We start from the raw sequence: 22733 nt of genomic DNA, 5'->3' as shown, positions 1-22733 counted from the left end.
GCTCTTAGAGGTATTCTATATAATTTTAAAAGCTTGCCTGCCTGGGAATAATTCTGCAGAATTTATCCCAGCTCAGATATTTATATGACTTCTCATGGAGCACTCGGCTGAGTGTGAGTCTTGGGAAAACAGTAGGATGTATGAAGGGTATCATAGGGCATATATTTAGCAGCCAAATGTTACCAAGAGCTTACCATGTGCTGGGAGCTCTACTATGAAACCTTAGCTCTGTCTTTAATTAAATCTGTTTGAACGAAAAATCTTGAGTAACCTGGGTTTCTTTATCTATAAAATGGACTTGGAGTAAGTGATCATATAATGGTGAAAGTATAATCATCAGTGATTCTCCTAATATTACAGACTTTTGCCATAAATATTTGGTCTCCTATGACCAAAGCTAGGTGAGTTCTATACTGTCAAATGGCTGTATACGACCTAAGCGACCACATGGGGAATACAATGAGATAAAAATCCGCAAAGAGTTTCATATTTTAAAGCCAAAAGGAAGATGAAGGCTGAAAATAGAGTGGTACTGTCAGAACAGATAAATATAATAATGTCAGATTAAAGTCAGGAATGTTATGAGTTGACTATGAAATGCCCCCCAGAAAATCTTATGTGTTGGCTATGTGACAACACTTGGGCCATGGCTGGAAGGGATAGTCTCTAGGGAGTGGTCTAGAGGACTCTCTCTGTCCGTGGATGCTTCCTGTGTCCATCTGTCTGATCCCCTCGCCCCTTCCTGACTTGCTGAGCAGCTTTTCTTTGCTATCCCCTACCACCATCATGTTTCTGCCCTGGAGCAGCCAACCGTGGGCTGAACTTCTGAAATTGTGAGCTAAAATAAACTTTTCCTCCTCTAAGTTGTTTGTGTTGGGTATTTTGGTTAGAGCAACATAAAAGCTAATAAAAGAAACAACCAGGGGAGAAAATACATGAGAGAAAGCCTCTTATTCTTTAACAGTTTAACTATATTTTTAGTGAGTTCCATGCACATTATAAAGCCTTTCCAGTGGTATTACCTTTAGTGCTTCAATAACAGCTGCTGGGTAGCTCAGTCCAACCATGTTTGATGTCCGTCTATACATTCTGAAAATGTCAGAGAGGAAAAAAATGTAATGTGATACCTTGCAAAAATGATTAACAGTTCATAGACGCATACAAAATATTGATAAATACCAAGAAGGCTGGGTGACTGGTAATTCAAAGAATACAAAATTTATTCATTTACTATTTACTTACTTTTACAGTTTTTAAAGTGGCCTAATGATAAATTTTAAAAAATGAAAGCAACTCCAAATGTGTGAGCCACTGGAAACAAACAAACAAAAATAAAATGTATGTGCCTGTTTTGTAAATAAGAGTATTAAAATGAATCACCTGTGTCTCCAGAAAGCATTATAGCACAACAGAGGTGGTATGCAGTGCCATAGTTGAACCTGAATGAAGAACTCCCATAGGCAACCTATTTAGAAGAGCTTGTTCTTCAGAGTTATGAAAAACAAGCACCAGAATTGCCCCAGATGAGCTCTGAACTCACCACAGCATCTCTAAAATGTGTAACTGTATAATAGAGATTGCAGGAATAAACTGAATTAAGGGAACACGTTGATTTCCAAGGGTTACCAAAACTGAAATATCATGACCAACTCAACCTTTCAAAGAATTGTTTTCCCTGGGTTCTGAGTCTGAAACCTCAACGCACCCTGGACCTCATGTGCTGAAGACAGACATTTTCAGAGACAGGGTACAACTGGGGGTGGGTCCCTGTGCGTGTGGCCAGGTACAGAATGTCTCTCTGACCCTTTGTCCTTTCTGCTCCCAGACATGAAGCCCTGTATGGCAGCCAGTATAATATGGACTATGCATATAGACTAAAATCTCCAGAGCTGTGAGTAAACACAGTTTCTTCTTCTAAGTTTTGTATGTCAGGTGTTTGGGTCATAGTGTACAAAATGCTTACTGAAATAGCACCCCTTACCTGTACAAAGGTAGGCACCATCCACGTATTCCAAAGGATGATGGATTAGATTATTTCCTTCTTTAAACATTAGACTGAAAGCAAACTAAATTTTCTCTGGTCAACAAAAGAGAATTTTGAGCAAAAGAAAAAGCTCATCCTAATGATGCTACAGAGATTACATCTGCCATTTCTCAGTGAAGACTGTTAATATCCAGAATCTTTAGTATTTATATAGTTATAGAAACTACATTGAAGAGAAGCTTTCAGTTACTGGAAGCAAGTGTGTCTTTTGCTGCTTTTGTCTTTGAATGACAATAAATGATGTCTTTACCTCTCCACAAATATCCCAGCCTGTACTGCGTGCACGATGCTCTTGAATCTGGGCTTCTCCTCGCTCCTTCTGAGCATCATCCCCATCTGCCGGGTGAAGGTGGAGGCCAGCCAGTCTCGGACCTCAGAAGGCACGGCATCTGACTGAATGTCACTGAGCTCATCTTCCGTGTCCAGGAGTCGCCTGAGTGTGAAAAACAACCAAGACGCTGAGACTAAATCTGAAGTTAGAACTCTGTTCAAACAGCTGCTCCCCTCTACCCACCTGCATACACCATACACAGGTGCAAAGGAATAAAATTAAACTGGACACTGCCACAGACACACACATACAAAAAAAAAAACAAAACAGCACTATTCTGGGAAGACTAGCAAAAGCTCACAATTAATGCTTCAGAATGTAGGATGGCTCCCTTGACTAGATTTAATGCTCTAGTTTGGATCTGGGATGTTCCCTAAAGGTCCAAATGATAAAGGCTTGATTCCTCAGCCCTCAGTGATTTGGGAGCTGGGGGAACCTTTAAGAGGTGGAGCCTAGTGAAAGGCCTTCCTGCCATTAGGAGCAGGACACTGCAGGAGTCTGTAAGTCCCAGCCCCTCTTCCTGTTCACTCCCTGGCCGTGAGGGGAGTAGCTGTGCTCCACCAAGCGCCCCCACTGCGAAGTACTCCTGCCACAGGTCTCAGGGGAATAGGATTGATCATGGGCTGGAATCTGCAAAACTGGAAACCAAAATTAACCTTTCCTCTTTACAAGTTATCTTAGGCATTTGTTCTAGTGACAGAAAGCTGGCTAACACACTGAAGAAAGACAAAAGGGGAGAAGAGGTGTCAACACACTCTAGCACAGGCTCCATGGGTAGCAGATCCATTCTCAGGAACATGTAGTGTCCTTGATCCTTGAAGACTTAAGGGATTTAAGTAAAATTTCAAACTTCCTTTTAAAAATCATTCGTAGGAAGGTTTAAATAATTTAATAGCTGGACCATGTGTCATTATTTTGTTCAAAACTAATGAAAACTAAACGACTTTGCAAAGTATTACCCGAATTACGACAACCCAGTCCTCTGAAGTAATAATCTTAAATGATATTAACTGACATTCTTTTTAAATTGGTAGGATATAACAGGAACTTAAATGTCTAAATTCAAGCCAAGTTTCCAAAATAAGGCAGTTCTTTATTTGAGCACAATGATCTCAGCCACCTGACAGTTGTGCTTTGCTGATTTGTCAAACTTATTCTAGACCACTAGAAAGGAACATACATAGCCATGTTATAATAACATCTAAAATTATATTCTATACCATATTAATCCCTACTAAAAATGAACAGTAAAAGAAGGTATCAATGCAAAAGAACTTTTTCCCATTTGAAATGTAAGTTGGAAGAAAGAAGAGAAAACATAGCATTTGGCTAAAACTGTGATATCAAATGTTCTTAAATTAGGAGCAAAGCGTGTCTCCAAAAATAAACCATGCAATCCTTAGATTACAGTGAAATATTTTCAGAGTGAAATTTGGCAAAGGAAACTAAGATATCACAAATGCCGACAGAGAAACCTGTCTGAATTAGGGGAAAAAAAGCCTTTCATGTTTAACATTGTAATGTTTTTCAAAAGGAATGCAACTTTTCTACTTTCAAATGCATTTTTAGTACCTGGCACTGTTTTAATACTTTTGGATAAGGCAGGTGCAAAAGTGTGCTGTGAAAATCAATACCATATATAAGACTAAGGAATGAATGCAGGGGGCTGAAAGAAGCGGATGTTTCTCCAACACGTCAGGAGCCTCCATTTACTGATGGATATTGTGAATTAAGACAAACACAATTTTTAGATGGCTTTTAACAATATGCTATAGTTATAGTGGAACACTACATTTGATCAAAAACCTTACAGTGCCAGGTACTAAAAATGCATTTGAAAGTAGAAAATGTCTAAATTCAAGCCAAGTTTCCAAAATAAGGCAGTTCTTTATTTGAGCACAATGATCTCAGCCACTGTGCGGGTCTGGGGATGGAACCCAGGGGCATTCGACCTCCAAGATACACCCTCTGCCCTATTTTTCATTCTTTTATTTTGAAACCGAGTCTCACTGAGTTGCGGAGGGCCTCACTAAGTAGCTGAGGCTGTCCGCGAACCGCGAAACGCGATCCTCCGGTCTCAGCCTTCCGAATGCTGGGACTACAAGCGTGCGCCATAACACCCAGCTCAGCATTGTTAAAGCTGATTTTTCTCCTCTCACATGGTCTCACTTAATGAGATGTTTTATTAGCTCCTTTCACAAATGAAGAGGTACGGATGAAAAGTAATTAATCCAAACCTATTTCACTTATTCATAGAAACTAAGGTTCCAAGGCCAGAAATTTGAACTATACCCCCTTTACTTGCCATGAGGGACAATTTCAAAGAAATAAAAAGAGTTAATTTAACAAAAACTTGAGCATCGCTTTACTAATTTCCCTGGTCATTTTCAGCTTACCTGGTTTCATCAATGTATACGGATTCGAGCACTGTAGCTGCATATTCTAAATTCTTCTTAAGATCGACCACTGAGGCCTCTCCTCTCTCTAGCTGTTTGACCAAGGACCGTAACCTAGGGAAGAAAAGATATGATTTCATCAGAATAAGAGGAAACAAAGAATAATTCTGCAATTGTGACAACACAATTTTGTAGTCAAGGCATGTCTTATTTATTCCAGTCTATCTGAAGTAAGAGTAATTCTGGGACCAAAATAGCAAAATAAATGCGTGTATTTTTGCCATTATTAAACAAAAACAAAATATTTTCTCACCAAATGAACCCTGATCAACCCTAACACTTTCTAGCCACTTTTATCTTTCTGAGTTCTTAAATTATCAACAAATTCGCTTTTGTTCACATTTTTCTCTTCTTGTTCTAACCGGATATAGTAAAGTATGACCAGAAGCAACATCACCAAACACCCCATGAGATTCTACTTTATGGGAGGTACTTTATTCAGCACTGGCATAAAAAAAACAGCAGACCCATGACAAGTGCATGTTTCAAGATATGTAAGAAGATACAGACACCACTGTAGCCAGAGAAGGCTACAGAAGAAATAGCTGAAGGCAAACTATTTTTAGTGAATAGGAAGAGTTCTTAAGAGAAGAAAAATGCATTTTTTAAAATTTAGGATATATGATAAACAAGGAGTTCCAGAGAGTGCAAGAAAAGTAACAAAGCGTGTTCTTCTCTTACTCATATAAACATTACACTGCACAGGGAAGGGCTAGTATACACGAGAGCAGAGAAATGCCTGCAGGTGATCATAGGGCAGTAACTAGGAGTGCTCTACGTGCACAGAGATCTGGAGATGGGACAGCTCTTCCAGCAGTTTGACAGCCAGCCAAGAAAAGAGTACAGACTCTGAAGACAAAATTGGGTTTGAATCCTACCTTACAACACATTAGTTAGACAATACTATGTCCGCCCTTCAATGTCTGACTGGTATCCATACTACTGAGAACCAGCTACCAGTTTCTCAGGTTGATATAAAGATTAAATGAAATTCATACAGAATATGTAACTCATGTTTTCTTACAGTCAGTTGGTATCATTGTAGTCATTGTTATTCAGTGACCTTGATCACCATAGCCCCATATTAAAAAAAAAAAATTGGAGCAGATACTTAAGATCACTGCAAGTCTCCATTAGCCGTTCACCTCATGGGATCTGTCCTCACTTCCCTGATTTTAAAATATCCTCAGACTTTCATTCATAGGAGAACATAGGTTGACTCTTAGAAAGGCATAAATTATTTACCTCTTGATTTTCAGAAAAGGGACCAAAAATAAGAATGAGAAAAATCCTGGATCAACTTACACAAAAAAGACAAAATGACTACACAAAGGAAATTTCCAGAAATTTCAATGATATAAAATACAGATCAGATGGAAGGTAGTCTCCTCACTGACTGTCAGTCTCTAACATGCAAAGGAGAAGTATGCAAAGAAAATTAGCAGTGGGTCCACAGGTTTGGCAGTGAGGGTCAGTCTATGGATCCCGTTAGCAGGACTGAGACGTTCTGGATTTTAGAGGCAGCGCGGGACAAAGAGTTGGCATGGATGACCCTGCCAGTCACTCACACAGTGGACGGCCATTCTGCCAGAAAATGGGGAGATTGCAGCAGCAAGCCCTGACTGCATCTCCAAATAAGGCCTGGAAGCTCTTTAGCAAAACACATTCCTGGCTAAGTGGGCCTCCAACTCTGGTTCTCACCTCGAGGGGCCAAGCTACCCCTAGTCGATTTGGACTCTCAACGGATAAAATAAAAATAAGTTTAAATGCATTAAACATTTCTTTTTTTCAATGGAGCTTAAAGATTCTACCAGGGATCTCTGATAGGACCCATCTCCATTCCCAAAACCTAAGAGGAAAGAATGAAATAATGAGGGAAAATACGACTAACAGAGACAGAGTAACAGAAGACAGAGTAAGTTTTCCTATGCTAAAGTAAAACCTCGATAAGCAGGTGAACAGGCATCCGATATAATCAGAAGAGCATCAATGAAATCATCCGACATATGCTGTTGTAATTTTTCATTCCCAAAATTAAAGAACTAGAAAAGCCTTGAGAAAATAAAAAAAAATATTGTTTGTAAAGTAGCAACAATTCAAGCTTGTCATAGACTTCTAACATGTTGGAAACCAGAAAGCAATTTAACAGTACCAGTTTTGAGAATTATGTAGATATTTATATTTATACATAGTCGAGTTGCCATGGATATGTGAAGCCAACAAAGATACTCTCAGGTTTCGACAAATCCAAACTATTATCATTCATATAATTTCCAGAAAACAAAGACAAAACAAACTTTAAAGCACATTCTAGAATAGTAGTTTTCCAAGGAGGGACACTTGTGAGTCTTAGGTTAAACTTATTGGGAATCCATGGCCTTGATTTACCTAATGTACCTTTACAAAATACACTAGTAGTTTCAAAAGACTCCTAAATGAAGTGAGCAATACAATATGCTAAAGAAACAAGAATAACAAAATGAGAAAAAGAACTGACACTGTCTAAGGCCCCATTCTACTTTCATGAACTAAAAGCTAATAGCCAAAGAGCAACTGGAATTATTGAGAACACTATACAAACCATGGGTTTATATACATTGCTTTTTAATAGTTCCCACTCCTCAGGGGGGAAAAAAAAACAGTATCAAAGGAATCAAGTGGTGCTATCTTGCTATTAGAGATCCAGACCCCCAGGTCAGAGACCAAATGGTGTTCCCATAAAAAGTGTCACTGAGAATCCCACCCTGCAATTCAGATGTGCAGTGCTGGAAATCAGCCCAGCCCAAAAGCCTGGGCTCTGCCACCATTAGCAGGAAATCTTCAGCTCAAGGGCTTCTCCCTGACATGGTCAACAGCAGTACCAGGCAGACACTGGTCAGTCACACTATGGTCTCAATGTGAAGCCCTGACTCAGTGGAAAGCTATAAATGAAACAAAAGTCCTCACCCACTGGCTTTAGCAAACTTTAAAAAGGAAGGACACAGAAATATAGCATCTTCAGCAGACCTAAAATATGCCAACAAATTACTTTTGCCCCCATCTTCCTAACTTCTGAATGAGCACAAGACACTGCCATATTCCAGCAGAAAACAGAGGGAACCTGGCACAACCTACCCCCTACTTGTGGAAAAATAACCCAGCTGACATCCACCTCTCTTGATGCAGGGTGACAAAACAGGAAAAAGTATCTAAAAGAAGATTCAACGATAGAGACAGAGGAGAGCACAGCACTCCAAATGCAGAGAAAGGACTCTGTTTTTGAAGAAGAAGGAGAAGGAGAAGGAGGGGAAGGGGAAGGGGGAGGAGGAGGAGGAGGAGGAGGAGGAGGAGGAGGAGGAGGAGGAGGAGGAGGAGGTGGAGGAGGAGGAGGAGGTGGAGGAGGAGGAGGAGGAGGAGGAGGAGGAGGAGGAGGAGGAGGTGGAGGAGGAGGAGGTGGAGGAGGAGGAGGAGGAGGAGGAGGAGGGGAATTCACAAAAGGAAAAGAAGTACATTTTAGGGAGCATCTGCTGTGAGTTGAACAAAATTCAAGAAAGCATAGATCTGTGGAGCCCACAGTCCAAGAAATGAAAAGGATGAAATGAAAAGTTCATGCCCTGAGAGAAGAGGAAATGAAAAAGAAACAAAATATCATGTTAGCAAAACAGTAAAAATTTCCAAAAAGAAGTAAACAGAAGCAACTTTCTAAATACCTAGCTCCCTGTCACCCAAAACCCACACGAGATTCACATGTCAGATGCAGCCTGCAGCTGTCCACTGTCTGCTCTCGGTAGCTGCCACTCCTGCGCTAGGAGCTCCAGATGGCCCCTCTCCACTACTGCTGGGCTCTAGCACAGTGACCAGGTGGCGCTGCCCATTGCCCCTCGGCCCACCCTCTCCTCTAGCTTGTTATTTTTCCCATTAAGAACACCCTGCCCAGCCCTGCCCTCCCCCATCACTGCCTTTCCTGGGGAAAATTTCAAGTTGAGTTTTTTATTTTTCTTATTGTTTTCTACTAAACAGTTGGTAGTCACTAGTCTCAAAAATTCCTGGGAACAAAGACCCTTTCCTCTTTCCCACCATAGTGGAGGTTTTCACTTGATCGAAATCCATCTTTTTAAAAAAAAAAAAATATATATATATATATATACTTTCATTGGTGCACTGTAGCCCCACATTATAATGCAGTTCAGAGTGATAAGAGAAAACACACACACGTACACAGGACTTAGTGGGCTTCCCCGCTACCTCCCCACTACCTCCCCTTCCCATCCAGAATACTGAGATTGGTATCGGCATTCTCACATATGTGGATAATGTCAATGGAACTGTTTCCTTCGTTACTTTACTCCTCCTCCCCCTCTTCTTCTCTAGACAACTCCCTCACTCCACTAGGGGTTTTCCCTATTATCTAAACTCTCTCTTATCTCAAATCTTAAAAAGAGTTATCTAAAAAGTACCCAGGATCTTTCTTACCCACATTATGAAGCATTTTTGTTAAATTCAAAGACTAGCTGGGCCAAGAAGACTCGGGTGTCTTCCTTCGTTCTAGTAAAGCATGCCATGGCCCAATGCTTCTCCATATGAGTTCATCCCCCCTAAAAGGGCAGGGCCAGGTCTCATTGTAAGTAGTGGTCTGAATTCCAAGGAAGGTGGCTATCTAGCTTGTTAATATTACTCAAAAGGGTTTTGGTCAAGGTATCTGATGGAGATTCATTTTATAAGAGTCAAAATAAATGTGGGTAGGCAGGTAGGCAGGCAGAAAGAAAGAAAAGAAGGAAGAGAAAAAGGAAAGAAGGGAAATATACAAGAATAAAAGAAATAAAAATGATGTTTCTCTTCTGAGTGAATGTTACTGGTTTCTAGCACTCTATCCATTTCTGCCACTGACGGCCAGTTGACAGCTCCACTATAAAATTACAACTCCATTTTAGGAAGTGCTCATGCATTCCAGCCTTGGAAAGGTGCCTGTGTTGGACAGTGCAGGATGTGCTTCTGGAGGGGCCACTAATCTCTGCCAGAGCTTACCATTTCTTCTCATAAACCCTTGGCTTTCTTTGTGCTGGGCATGGATGAGCAGCTGCATCGCACTTCAGTTCTCTTGTGCCTTCAAATCCAGAGCAAGTCCTGGATGCAGGCCTCCCTGAACCCCTTGCCAGTACAATAATGCAGAAAGGTGCCAGAAGAGGTAAACTGAGTAAGGAAAGGCTACAGTGTTGGCCTTGGCATTAAAAGGCAGCTGGAGTGGAAGAGGAAAAGTCTCCTTCTTCTATAAAGAAAATTCCTAGGACCCACAGGGTGGACTTCTTCAAGAAGCAACTTATTGGCTAAACTTTATGACTCAGAAAACTGCCCTATATGGGGTAGGCTTTCTTTCTTCTCCAGGCAAAGAGGGGGAGGAAAGAAAACCTTACAAAACTACAGATCAAGAGCGGGCACATTAGTTGAGCTTGAGCCACGGCTAGGATGAACTCATCAGAAAAGCAGAAACAAAAATAAATGCAAATAAAAAAGCCACATAAATGTGCTTTCTTACATCTATTCATTCTGCCCAAGGTTATTCTTTCTGAGGACAGTTAAGCAGCTCCTAAAATACATGGCCCACAATTGCTGTTGTCTCAGACAGGCTTTGTTTAGTTTGAAAGAATGTAAGCGGGAACTGGACCCTTTACAGCACTCCCCTTACACGGCCAGATGAATCATGAGCCCCAAAGCTCATTTGAATAAAAAAATAAAACTTCAGTTCTTTCCATCTCTGTGTTTGTAAGGCCCAGGTGTCTCTGAGCTTTTCACACTCCTCCTCCTCCCCACTTGCGTCTCCTGCCACTTACCTAAATGCCAGAGAAAATAAAACAATTCCTCCAAATGGGAAGCCCCACAGTGACTTGCGAGCATATGCCTGAGAGCCATCCGATGATAAGATCTAGACATTCTTCTGGTGGCTTGTTGGTTCTATAATTAATGACAACACCATAAGATGGTACTACTTGAAATACTCAGTCAACATTTATGGAGCGCTTTCTGTATGATGGCACTGTGATAGACTCCGGTAATACAGAGGGAAGTGCAGTTCCTGCCCTCCATAAAGAAAGACAGGTAGCTCATGGGCACCCACCACGGAGTCCTACAGGTGAGATGGCAGAGGTGTGCAGGGGGGAGAATGCAAAAAGAAGAGCAATCTCCAATTCCCAAGATTCCCACCTTACCCCCTTTCCCCCCCAAAAAAGATATCAGGTCTGTCCTAAAGGCCAAATAGGGGCCAGCCAGGCACATAACATGGGATGAAGAGATGGTGAACTCAGGACTGAGAGAGCAGCCTGAAGACCATGATCTGTTTGAGGTAATTCCACAGGTGTTTGGAACTCAAGGGCACATCAATATACAAAATTTCAGAAGTCGGCAGTCAAAATATATTGGGCTTGGTGAGCCAAACTGCAGAAATTTAATTTTATCCTAGAGATAATAGAAGGCCCACCGAGTATTTTAAAATAGGAAGGGGGAGTAGCATAAGACTTGCATTTTAGAAAGGTCAATATAACAGTACAATAGAGGAGCACAGTAGGTAAAGCTTGAAAAACTGTACCGTTGGCCTTGTTTGTCTGCAAGTTGTTATCTGTGCATTCAACCAACTCCAGATAGCAAGTATACTGAAAAAAACAGCTGCATCTGTACAGGTGCAGATATTTTTCTTATCATTACCTTCTAAACAATATAGTATAAACACTAATTACATAGCATTTATATTATAATAGCATTTACAAGTATTTAGAGATGATTTAAGATACGTGAGGGAATTTCAGAGTTTATGTGCAATCTCTACATCACTTTATATAGGGGCTTGGACTTCTGCAGATTTTTGTGTCCATGGGTATCCTGGAACCAATTCACACAGATATCAAGGGGTGCCTGTACACGCTTGCTTTATAATTAGACTTGTTGGCTACCTGAACAATGTGGTAGGAATATTCTCCTTCACAGAACAACATTTTGATAGTGTTGCAAGAATTTTGTGGTAGTACAAATTGCTCTTAAAAATTTCTAGGAAGGAACTTCTTTGGGTGTATGTATTTTTTCTCATTAAGTAAGCCCTAAACCTAAAATAGTACCAACAAAAATAATGACTGGCAAGAATAGCCTAGTTATGCACCTCTTCCCCTTTTTAATGCCATAAACAAAGAAGTTTGCTCCTACTGCTCCGATTTACACCTGCTTAATGGAGATGTATGAAGAAGTTTAAATAAATTGCTAGGCTCCAATTACTTTTTCGCTTAAAAATTTTGGTGCCTAGGTTCATATGTACATTTTACAGACCTTTCTATATAATTTACTAACTAATAAAAAATAGTAAAGTTATAAAAGATTTTGAATAATGTGATTAACCAGACTGACCTAAGGCACGTGTCATGAAAACTTCAATCAATGGCTACAGAACACATGGTTCTTTTCAAGAGCACATGTACTGGCCATGAAAATCAGCCATGTTCTGGGTCACAGAGAAAATCTCAATAAATTTTGATTAATTCATAGAACAGTGGAACTAACGACAACAAAATAAAATGACTAGTAATATTTTAAATGCTTGAAAATTTAAAGATATATTTCTAAATGAGCCATAGGTCAAATATTAAGTCAGAAAATAATTTTAACTGGCTGAAAATAAAGACATGATACATTGAGATTTGTAGCATGCAGGTAAAGCAGTGCCATGAGGGAAACGCAAAATTTTATTTATTTATTTATTTATTTATTTATTTATTTATTTATTGCAGGTCTGGGGGTGGAACCCAGAGGCATTCTACCTTCGAACTATACCCCCAGCCCTATTTTTATTCTTTATTTTGAAACAGGGTCTCACTAAGTCGCAGAGGGCCTCAATAAGGAGCTGAGGCTGTCCGCGAACCGCGATCCTCTGGTCTCAGCCTCCTGAATGCTGGGATTACAAGCGTGCGCCACCACGCCTGGCTATGCATAATCTTAAATTAATATGTTAGAAAAGGAGAAAGTCTCAAGTGATCTCATTACCCACCTGAAGAATAAAAAAGAGTAAATTAACACAAAAAGCAAAAAGATAAACATAAGAACAAAATAAATGGAAAATAAGGCCAACAGCAGAAACAATCGACAAAGCCAACAGGCCCTCGCAAAGCTTAATAAAAATGATTGCTCAAGCAAAACTGGTTAGAGGGGAAAAAAATAGCAAGAAAGGCACCAACAACCAATGCAGAATTTAATAAAAGATAATATAACCTAGGTCATTCAGACATTAAAATGTTGGCAAATACACTTAAAACTTCAGAGAAAGTTGAAAAGTTTACTAAAAACAATTTATCAAAACCAACATAGTAATAAGGTAAAATAACCGGGCGTGGTGGCGCATGCTTGTAATCCCCGTGCTTGGGAGGCTGAGACAGGAGGATCGTACAGGTTTGAAGCCAGCCTCAGCTACTTAGTGAGGCTCTCGGCAACTTAGTGAGACCCTGTTTCCAAATAAAGTATAAAATAGGTCTGGGAGTATAGCCCGGAGGTAGAAAAGCCTCTGGGTTCCACCCCCAGTACCACAAAAAAAGGTAGCATATGGTTAGTTCTATATTTATGAAAGAATTTGATCCCATAATTTAATTTTTACTATCAAAAAAACTATACATATATCACTTCAACAATGAATACATATAAACATTGAGAGAAGAAATCAGACAAAATCTTCCAGAGACTAGTAAAAGAGGAAACACTTTCTAACTCATTTTAAAAGGCCGCCATATTTTTATCTCAAATAAAACAAGCACATTATTTTTAAAGAATTAATAGATAAATCTCTCTCAAAAGTATAGATACAAAAATTCTAAACAAATTTTTAACAAATTAAAGCCAATGATAAGTACATCATTAACAAACACTGGGCAAACTTAGAGAAATGTGAGGTTGGTTTAAAATTTATGTTCAGTGAATAATTCTAATGCATTACTTTAATAGAAATAAAAGAGAAAAATCATGATTACTGTAATACATAATGAGAAAAGGCATTTGAAAAAACTATCCATGAGAAGTATTATAGCAATGAAGGAATAAAAGTGAACTTTCCAAATTTGATACCGAGTCTTTAACCAAAAACTACAGCAAATATCATATATAATACTAAAATATGGTAAGTTTTTTGTTGAGCTAGCAGATAATATGATGATGGCTGCTATCACTACTTCAAGATTGTTTGGGAAGTCTTTACCAGATCAAAAATGAAACAAAAGGAAATAGAAAACATAAGGATTGGAAACTGCCACTATAAATGAAATTATACCTAGATAGGGTATCTTAAAGAAATTGCAAGCAAGTTATTATAATTAAGAGATGAACTTAGCAAGGCTATTGCATTAGCAAAAAGTAACACACAACTAGAAAATCCTACTGTGTATAAAGGCATCAAAGTAAAAAATATCGAGAAATAAATCTAACAAAAAGACTTTAGAAGCTTGTATGTAGAAAATAGATACTATAGAAAAAAAACTTTAAATATGCTAAATAAATGGGAGGATAACCCCTGTTAATAAAAGTCTACATTTTAGAAATGGGAATGCTACTTAAATTTGCCTATAGACTCATTATAAGCCCAAATAAATTTCTCACAGATCATCTGGTTGACTAATTCTAAAATTTTTTTGAAATGTAAAGAAGATGAGCTTAATGATTAAAAAAGAACAAAGCTGGAGAATTTACATTCCAAAATATTAAGACATCATAAAACCTTTAATTCTGGACCTACATCCCTCTACCACCTTGCTATTCCAGCTTTGTTTCTTTCAATATTTTGCTTGTAAGTAAGAGAACATGCACATGTATTTTTATAATGATTAAGCACATCATAAATAGACAAGGATATCTGCACACAGTTTTTTGAGTTATCCTCCTCCAGAGTGACTGTTCCTTTCCTTTAGCATGCACTCATTCTTAAGTTGTCCAACCAAGGGCATCACTATATGCTCTCTGGGTTCCTATAACATTTCAGAGTTTCAGATTCTTTGTGTTCTTTTGTTTTATGAACCTAGGCCACAAAAAAGCTCTGCTACTCAGTATCCTGGCTTCTGCTCCACAGGATAACTTTGAGGATGCATGTTTGGGAAGGGGGAGGAAAGAGTGAGCATTGTGTGTGCACACACATGCCAGCTCTGTGAATGTTAATACTGGGCAGAAGGCACTGTTTGAAAAATATGACAAGTCTCACATTTTTTATAGTACTGTAGGAGTCTTATGATTCAGCATTAAAATATGAATCCATTTTGAATTTTTTCAAACTGATCTCATGCCTTTGGAGTTCTTGTAGAAAAAAACAATTCAGAGATATAAAAAGGAATACCTCAAAGTCATTCTTGGCCTTATAAAGGACTGTTTCTTAACAATCATCCTTGAATATTTGTATTGCCACTCAGTCCACACATTTTGTGTGCTTATGTATGTGTTTAAGGTACACAGTACTGTTTGAAAACTCTTGTTTGAAGGAAAATATTTCTCTAAAGTCTTAATATAGGCAGGTATAGTTTATTCGAAAATGATATTCATATAAAAACCCACTTTATTGACCATTGTTCTTCAAGAGAAAGAAAGAAAAAGAATAAAAAGAAAACCCAAAGCATGGCTCAGAATGCACCAGAGACCATGCAGGAAATGGAAAAGTAGAAAGAGGTAAAATCTTGCCAGGCTGCTAAGAGGTAAGTCTGAGAAGCCATTTTTCATTTGCAGTTATTCATGTAGAATCACCATCACTTTTCTCAGCTGGCAAACACACCACTTCAACAGCATCTGTCTCCATAGACCAAATAAACACAAAGAACTAAAAACATCTTTGAATGGTGATAATGAGAAAAGGAAGATGAGCAGAAGTGACAAGAAAAATTTGCAAGAAGACTCGGGAAGGTCATAACCCAGGCATAGAGATGACTTTCTGTCATACTAATTATCCCAATCCTGTGGCTTCTTCCTTCCTTTCTCTGATCTCTGTTTACTATTCAACCTGAATTATATCACATTGGTATTATTATACAGATAAACTAAAGCTCTCTCACCCAGCAAAATTACAGGAATTCCATCATACTAGAAATATATGGTGGTGGTTATATTGGCTGTGGATGCAGAAGCATATATGTCCACTTGGCAGCAGTTCAAATTTCTCTTGAAGAATAAGAGGACCATGAACTCACATACTAAGCCAAAACCCAAGAAGAACTAAAGTCATTGTAAAGAAACAGTTGGCAATAGCAAATTTTTCCAGCATTAGCAGTTGTTTTTCAGTTGTCAAACAGAACTCACAATGAACCTAGAAAAGTTTGTGTGCAGAAAGTTTTCATGAAACCAACTGGAACTGGTGCCCCAATAATCATCAGTTTACCAGGCATTTCATGAGTGTAATCCCAATACTTGGGAGACTAAGGCAAGAGGATCAAGGTCCAAGGCCAGCTTCAGCACCTTAGCAAGACCCTGTTTCAAGATTTAAAAGAAATTAAAAGAAGGGCTGGTGGTGTACATAAGAGGTCAGAGACCTCTGTGTCCTATTTCTAGTACAAAAAAAAAAAAAATCCAAGAATCTAAAGAATGAATAAATCCATTTGTCAGCATTGATTAAAAAAGGAGCACAATTTAAATAAATTATGAAACCATTGAAATATGTCTTAGTAAGATAAACTCTTACTTTTTTCTACTTCAACTTGTAAGTTTTTATTTGAAAAACAATTAAGTAGAACTAATTCATAGATAAAAGCTCAAAAAACAAAACAACACTGAGGAACCACTAGGATAACTTGAGGGTCTTGCTTCGGATGGGTGCTTGCAGAGCAATGGGTGTGTCCTTGCACTGGGACAAGAGGCCCTGACAGCCAGGCAGCCCCGCCAGGCCAGGCGGTGACGGGAGAGGAACTGTTCCTGCCCGCCATGGTTTCTCCCACTTCACGACTTCACACGCACATTGGCTGTCTCACACCTGTGGTGACACAAAACTCTACAGTTCAAGAGATGGGAGCTACACTAGGGTTGTTTGTCTTGATAAATTTGCCATGAATTCTAGGATTGTCACAGAAGGAAAAAGGGGTATGAGAAGCTTTGCAAGGGCCAGGCAGGGACTGGAACTCACTGGTTACAGTTAATTGCCCATGATCATCACACGGCCATTCCCTTCCAAGACAAAAGCTGGACAATGTGTTCTAGTGGTAGATCTAGAGGAAGGGGAAGTGGGTTTAGGAGGGAGTCAGACAACTGCTGCCATACCTAGAAAATGGAATCCTGTCATCAAAACTTAGTTTTCCCTTGAAAACCTTTAGTTTGTGTTCAGAAGACCAAATATAATATTATCTATTAAAAGGGTCATTCTAATCTGATAATCCTTTGTTAATCTCTTATTTTATTATAATATCTTATTAATTAACCTTCCTAATTATAAGATAAGCTCTCAATCTATTTGACTGAAGCTATTAATGAAGCTATTAAATGAAGCTTTTAATTCTGAGGTAATTATAGGTTCACAGTATTGTAGCCTATACTATAGAAAATTGTCATGCACCTCTAACTCAGTTCCCTCCCAAATAAACATCTTGCAAAATCCTACCCCAGTCTCACAACAAAGGTATGGATGTTAGTGCCGTCTATCAATCATAGTCATATTTGATTATTTATTTGATAATAAGAGGTTAATCTTCCCAATTATAAGATAACCTCTCAATCTAACAAAAACAAGATAGTTCTAAAAGGAATGATGTTGAGTAAAGCAAACCAATCTCAAAAGGTTATATACTATGTGTACATAAAAGGGAGCACAGAGGGCCTGGTAGTGTACCTTCACTACGGTAGTAGATGCACATACCTACACATGTCAGAAGAGTGCACAGAGCTGAATACACACCACATCTCTCTCCCTCTCTCTCTCTCTCTCTCTCTCTCTCTCTCTCTCTCTCTCTCTCCCTCCCTCCCTCCCTCCCTCCCTCTCTCTCTCTCCGTCTCTCTCACACACATGCACATGCACATGCACATGCATACACATGCACATACACATGCATGCACATGCACATGCACACACACAAATACATACAATAAAAGGGAAAGGGAACCATCTGACTATGATTGATAGATTGCACCAATGTCCATAGCTTTGTTGTGAGACCATGGTAGGGTTTTGCAAGATGCTTCTTTTGGAGGAAATGGAGTTGGAGGTGCATGACAATTTTTCTATAGTATAGGTTACAATACTGTGAACCTACAATTGTCTCAGAATTAAAAGCTTCATTTAAAAAATCGGGATGTAGTCATCCAGATCAATGGAATATTCATAACAGACTGACGTCCTTCCCCCAGCCCTCTGTTCATGTGGCCTAGACTCGGTGTCTCCTGGACCTTCTGCTGGGCTTTAGCAACAGTGGAATAAATGCTCATTTGTGCTTTTAACCACCTCTCATGACTTTGGAATCAAGAAGGGTCATATCCAGGGAAGCTTGGAGGAAACTAGACTCCAGCTCTGAGAAAGCTTAAAAAAGAGTGGTGGAAATTCTCAGGCTCAGCTCATGAAACTGAGTTGCCAGCAAACAGATTTTTCACTATGGAGATGAGAAGCAGACCCCAGTAACTTCACAACAGAGCATTAGTTCACCACAAAGATGGCAAACCCTTGGAAACGCAGAGGTAGGAGGCACAATTTGCATTTTCTTTCTTCCTCTTCAGCTTCTTTTTGAGCTGGATTTCACTACGGCAGGCTGGTCACAAAGGATTTTGGAAAGAAAAATTCATGCTATGGTTCTACTGTTTTAGATTCCACTTATAAGTAAGATTATAATATATGTCTCTCTTTGCCTAGCTTATTTCATGTGATATATGTCCTCTGAGAGGAGAGATGGGAAAAGGTACTCAAAGGATACAAAGTTACAATTAGTTTTTGTGAACTATCACACAGCATGGTGATTATAGTTAATAATAATGGTTTACATATTTCAATTTGCTAAGAGTGCATTTTAAATGTACCCACTACAAAGAAACGTTAGGTATATGAGAGGTTTGGAATAGTAATTAGCCTGATTTGATCATTCCACAGTGTGTACATATACTGAAATATCACCTTGTATCTTAAAAATACATGCAATTATCTTTGTCAATGAAGAATAAATTAAATTTAAAATAAAGAGATGATTTTAGAGAAAATTTAAAATAAAGAGTTGATTTTAGAGAAGAAAAGAAGGAAATTCAAATCTGTATATGAGGCTTCTGGGGTAAAGGTAAGAAGTGGTATTGAAAGACCCTATCAGGTGAATACGTTGTGTTGAATAGTGATTTCCAATCGATAGGAAGGCATTTTGCATATTATTAATATTTCTTTTTTTTTTTTTTTGGTGGTACTGGGGGTGGAACCCAGAGGCTTTCTACCTCCGGGCTATACTCCCAGACCTTTTTTATATTTTATTTGGAAACAGGGTCTCACTAAGTTGCTGAGAGCCTCACTAAGTAGCTGAGGCTGGCTTTGAACCTGTGTGATCCTCCTGTCTCAGCCTCCCAAGCGCGGGGATTACAAGCGTGCACCACCATGCCCGGCACATTATTAATATTTCAAGATTTAAAAAAAAACTGTTTACTTTCCTCCAAACCTTAAACCATTTTTAACAGCTTTGGAGTGTGGTAATATACTCTGCTTTATCATTCTTGGAGTTTTCTCTAGTATTCTAATAACCATCTGTGTGAAAAGCCTACAGCAGTCCCATTTTTTGCTATGTATTGACAGAAAAAGAAGAGAGTCTGGAGTTTTCTATTCAAGCACTACTGTCTTACTCGCCAGCAGGGCCCCCTGTCTCTGGGGAAGAGGGATGTGACTCTTCACTTTCCATTCCAGTAAAATAGCTCACTCTCTCTGTGGTGAGAGAAACAAGCTCAATATTGCCCAGATAGCTGAACAAGGTAACTGCTACATAGGACCCAACTCCTATAACTATTTAGGAACAAAATTCATCCCCTGTTAGCTATTTCTTGTCAGAATTTTCATGTAGAGTTGATTTACAAAGGAATTAGCAGCAGCAGTAGCAAGTCCTGGTGAAATTATAAGGATAAAGACTCCATGTGCTCAAAAAAGTATTCCTCGTTACACACGGTGGTACTTGCCATGGTTTAGAAGTATTATCTAGTGCACTGGAGTCTGTCCCTCATGAGCACCACGAGCCTTCTCTGGACCAGGACTTCCTCAATTAGCATTTTTAAAACCTCCTAAATCTGGGCACATACTCTGCAAGATTTTTTTTTCTTAATGACATTTGAACCTATGTGGAGTTGTATCCATTATGGTGTATAAAAAGAATTCTCTCTAGAAGAGTTTTGTTAAGTTTTAGATTCTGGCTTGGGGACTGGAAATAAGAAGGAATAATTCCATGAAACTATTCTCCATGAGAGGAAAGAGAGACAGCGAGGGGTCCACAAAAAATTCAGCACTTTGCTACTGGAAGAGTCACCAGGTTTGTAAAATCTCGAGGAGAATGATGAGGGGTTCACACCCATCTCCCATGCTTTTCTAGAGTTTTCCTATCCCCTCCAGGCTGCGACCATAAGCAGCAGAGTCTGAGCAATACTCCCCAGCCTGGGGTCTCAGCAGAGAGATACCTGCCCTGTCCTCAGCCTGGCAGGGCCAAAAGCCAGCCCTGTGACACCTGAATACCAGTCTCCCCCAGAGCAAGAGAAATGGCTGAACTTGGTCCAGCCATGGTGCGAAATGCACAACTTCTCTGGAGTTGGAGCTGGTCTAACACACAAACACACACACACACACACACACACACACACACACACACACACACACACAGCTTGATGAATAGCCCCAGCTACTTTGTTGTGTGCTCCGGGCTGTTTACAACTACAGGCTGTGAACTAGGTGTGGATTCCTTCCTCTTTCAACCTCTTTCTTTACCAACCTCCCTCTCTTCCTTTCCTCTGTCCCAACATGCAAACATCTCCAGAAAAAGAGATGCTGCTGGTGTTGGAAGCGAGAGCCTGAGTGATCTAGCCCTTAGATTTCCTGCACCTACAGCCCTCTTCTGCCAGGCGCAGGTCCGCACCCCTCGAATGCTCTGAAGTGCGATGGAGAGGTTCACTCCCCTCCTCCACTGCTACAGCTTCCTCACTTGGCAAGCCCTCAGGAAGCAGCGGACAGAGGAATCTTGGCAAAGGTGTCTGAGAAGTGAGTTGGTCCCAGGTTAGAGTGCTGAGGTAAGAATCCATCAGGTGGGCCAAAGAAAGAGCAGAGAGCTAGGGACCCCAGCCCTATGTTTTATTCTTTATTTTGAAACAGGGTCTCACTATGTTGCAAAGAGCCTCACTAAGTAGCTGAGGCGGTCCCTAAACTGTGATCCTCCTGTCTCAGCCTCCCAAATGCTGGGATTACAAGTGTGCGCCACCACGCCCGGCCCCTCACCTCCTTTTTTAACTGTCCAAGAAGATGGCCTCCAAGGTGAGTCCTAGCACACCCTCACACCGAACCAGGAAGGTCACTCAGACAAAAGCAGCTGTGTGTTGGACAGAAGGCGACCACTGTGTAGATCCCTCACATCTCCCTGCCTGCCAGGCAGGGGCCTACAGGAGGCAGAGGTGCCCTGTGCCCTGCAGAGGCACGTGGGAAGCAGCTGATACTGCTGTCTGGCAGGACTGTGAGAGGTGCTGCCATGGCTCAAAGCCAGTAGGACATCTTTCCAAGCCAGGGACCAAACAGGAGTCAGTGCCAGCCCACAGCAGGACCCGCGGGGCCAGGAGTGCTGAGCAGGCCAAGCTGGTGGGGACAAACAGCTACAGACCTTGGCTAGAGATGACACTAAGACTTCCAGTGAGTAAGTGGACAAGAGACGTCACCATGGAGACAAGGAGTACCAGGGACAACCAAGGACCCACGGTGCCTGAAGAGGATCAGGGAGAGGGATAAGGAAATCTCAGTCTGAGCATTTCATTTTGTTAAGAGAGCAACCTACAGAGACTGGATGAGGTTTTAGAACTAAAATATATTTAGTTTTTTCTCTTTCTCTCTTACACACACACACACACACACACACACACACACACACCACCACCACCACCACCACCACCACCACCACCACCACCACCCCATTACAGACACAGAGTGGGGCTCTAGATCAAATCCCACATGGCAAATACAGAAATTCAGTTCCTTCCCACCTCTGTAAGTGCGGTGAATACCTGGCTGGCCCTGGCATGTGTACAGCTCATACCTGGTATGTAAAGCACTCCCAAAACCATCTCTTATCTTCCACAGCAGATCCCGTGACCGAGCAATAATATTATATAAGCACAGGGAAGAGGGAAATTATTGTAGGTTGTGGCAGGACAGGTCCCACGGGGCTGGCATATGGGTGGGATTTAATTGTTCCAATGAACTAATAGTTCACGGGTGTCCATAATATATTTGTCTGTGTGCTGGGTTCATGCATGGAAGATCCAGTCTGGCAGGTAGGGCAGACATAAAGAAATAAATTCCTTACAGCACATTAAATCTTTAAATATACTGGAAGAATTGACCAAGTTTGGGCTTGTCCATCTATGTTTTTAAAGAACAGCAAGAAACCCAAAGTTGAAAGCAATCAGCATTGAACTTTATTAGACCCTTTCACGTACCTCTTGAGATGAAACAGCACTTTAAAAGAGCTAGTACAAGAAAGGAAGGATAAAATATATGAGATTATTTCCAAGTGATGTCTTTAACGTCCCCTTTCAGATTTGGGAATATTATGCCTTGGCCATCCTTAAGATAAAGGCAAATTTGAGTCCAGTATGCTCTTTATATCTCAAAACAGCATAAACAGTGCATCCCTAGCTGGCAGCCCTGCTTACCTGGCCTCAGAGTGTAACAGAACAAGAAAAAACTGAAAGTAAGAGATGGAGGAGGCTGTGCCGCTGCTAAAAGGAGAGTTCCGCTGCACTC

At 40.2% G+C, this 22733-nt stretch overlaps 1 protein-coding gene across 3 annotated transcripts in view; it reads right to left on the bottom strand.

Annotated features, from left to right (window-relative positions):
• PDE1C (phosphodiesterase 1C) overlaps nucleotides 1-22733 on the bottom strand; it is a gene marked incomplete at both ends in the record, with an annotated part of 503660 nt that overhangs the window by 108754 nt on the left and 372173 nt on the right. For all 3 annotated transcript variants that reach the window (XM_080701934.1, XM_080701935.1, XM_080701936.1), the window contains 3 exons: nucleotides 1023-1089; nucleotides 2295-2477; nucleotides 4772-4885. In XM_080701934.1, the coding sequence (XP_080558060.1) occupies nucleotides 1023-1089; nucleotides 2295-2477; nucleotides 4772-4885 (364 nt within the window). The remainder of the gene's footprint in view (nucleotides 1-1022; nucleotides 1090-2294; nucleotides 2478-4771; nucleotides 4886-22733) is intronic.

The sequence above is a fragment of the Muscardinus avellanarius genome (assembly GCF_963383645.1).
Source record: "Muscardinus avellanarius genome assembly, chromosome: 9".
NCBI classification, from domain to species: domain Eukaryota; kingdom Metazoa; phylum Chordata; class Mammalia; order Rodentia; family Gliridae; genus Muscardinus; species Muscardinus avellanarius.
The sequence above is the reverse complement of the archived record's forward strand: the minus strand, read 5'-3'. Positions and strand labels throughout refer to the sequence as shown.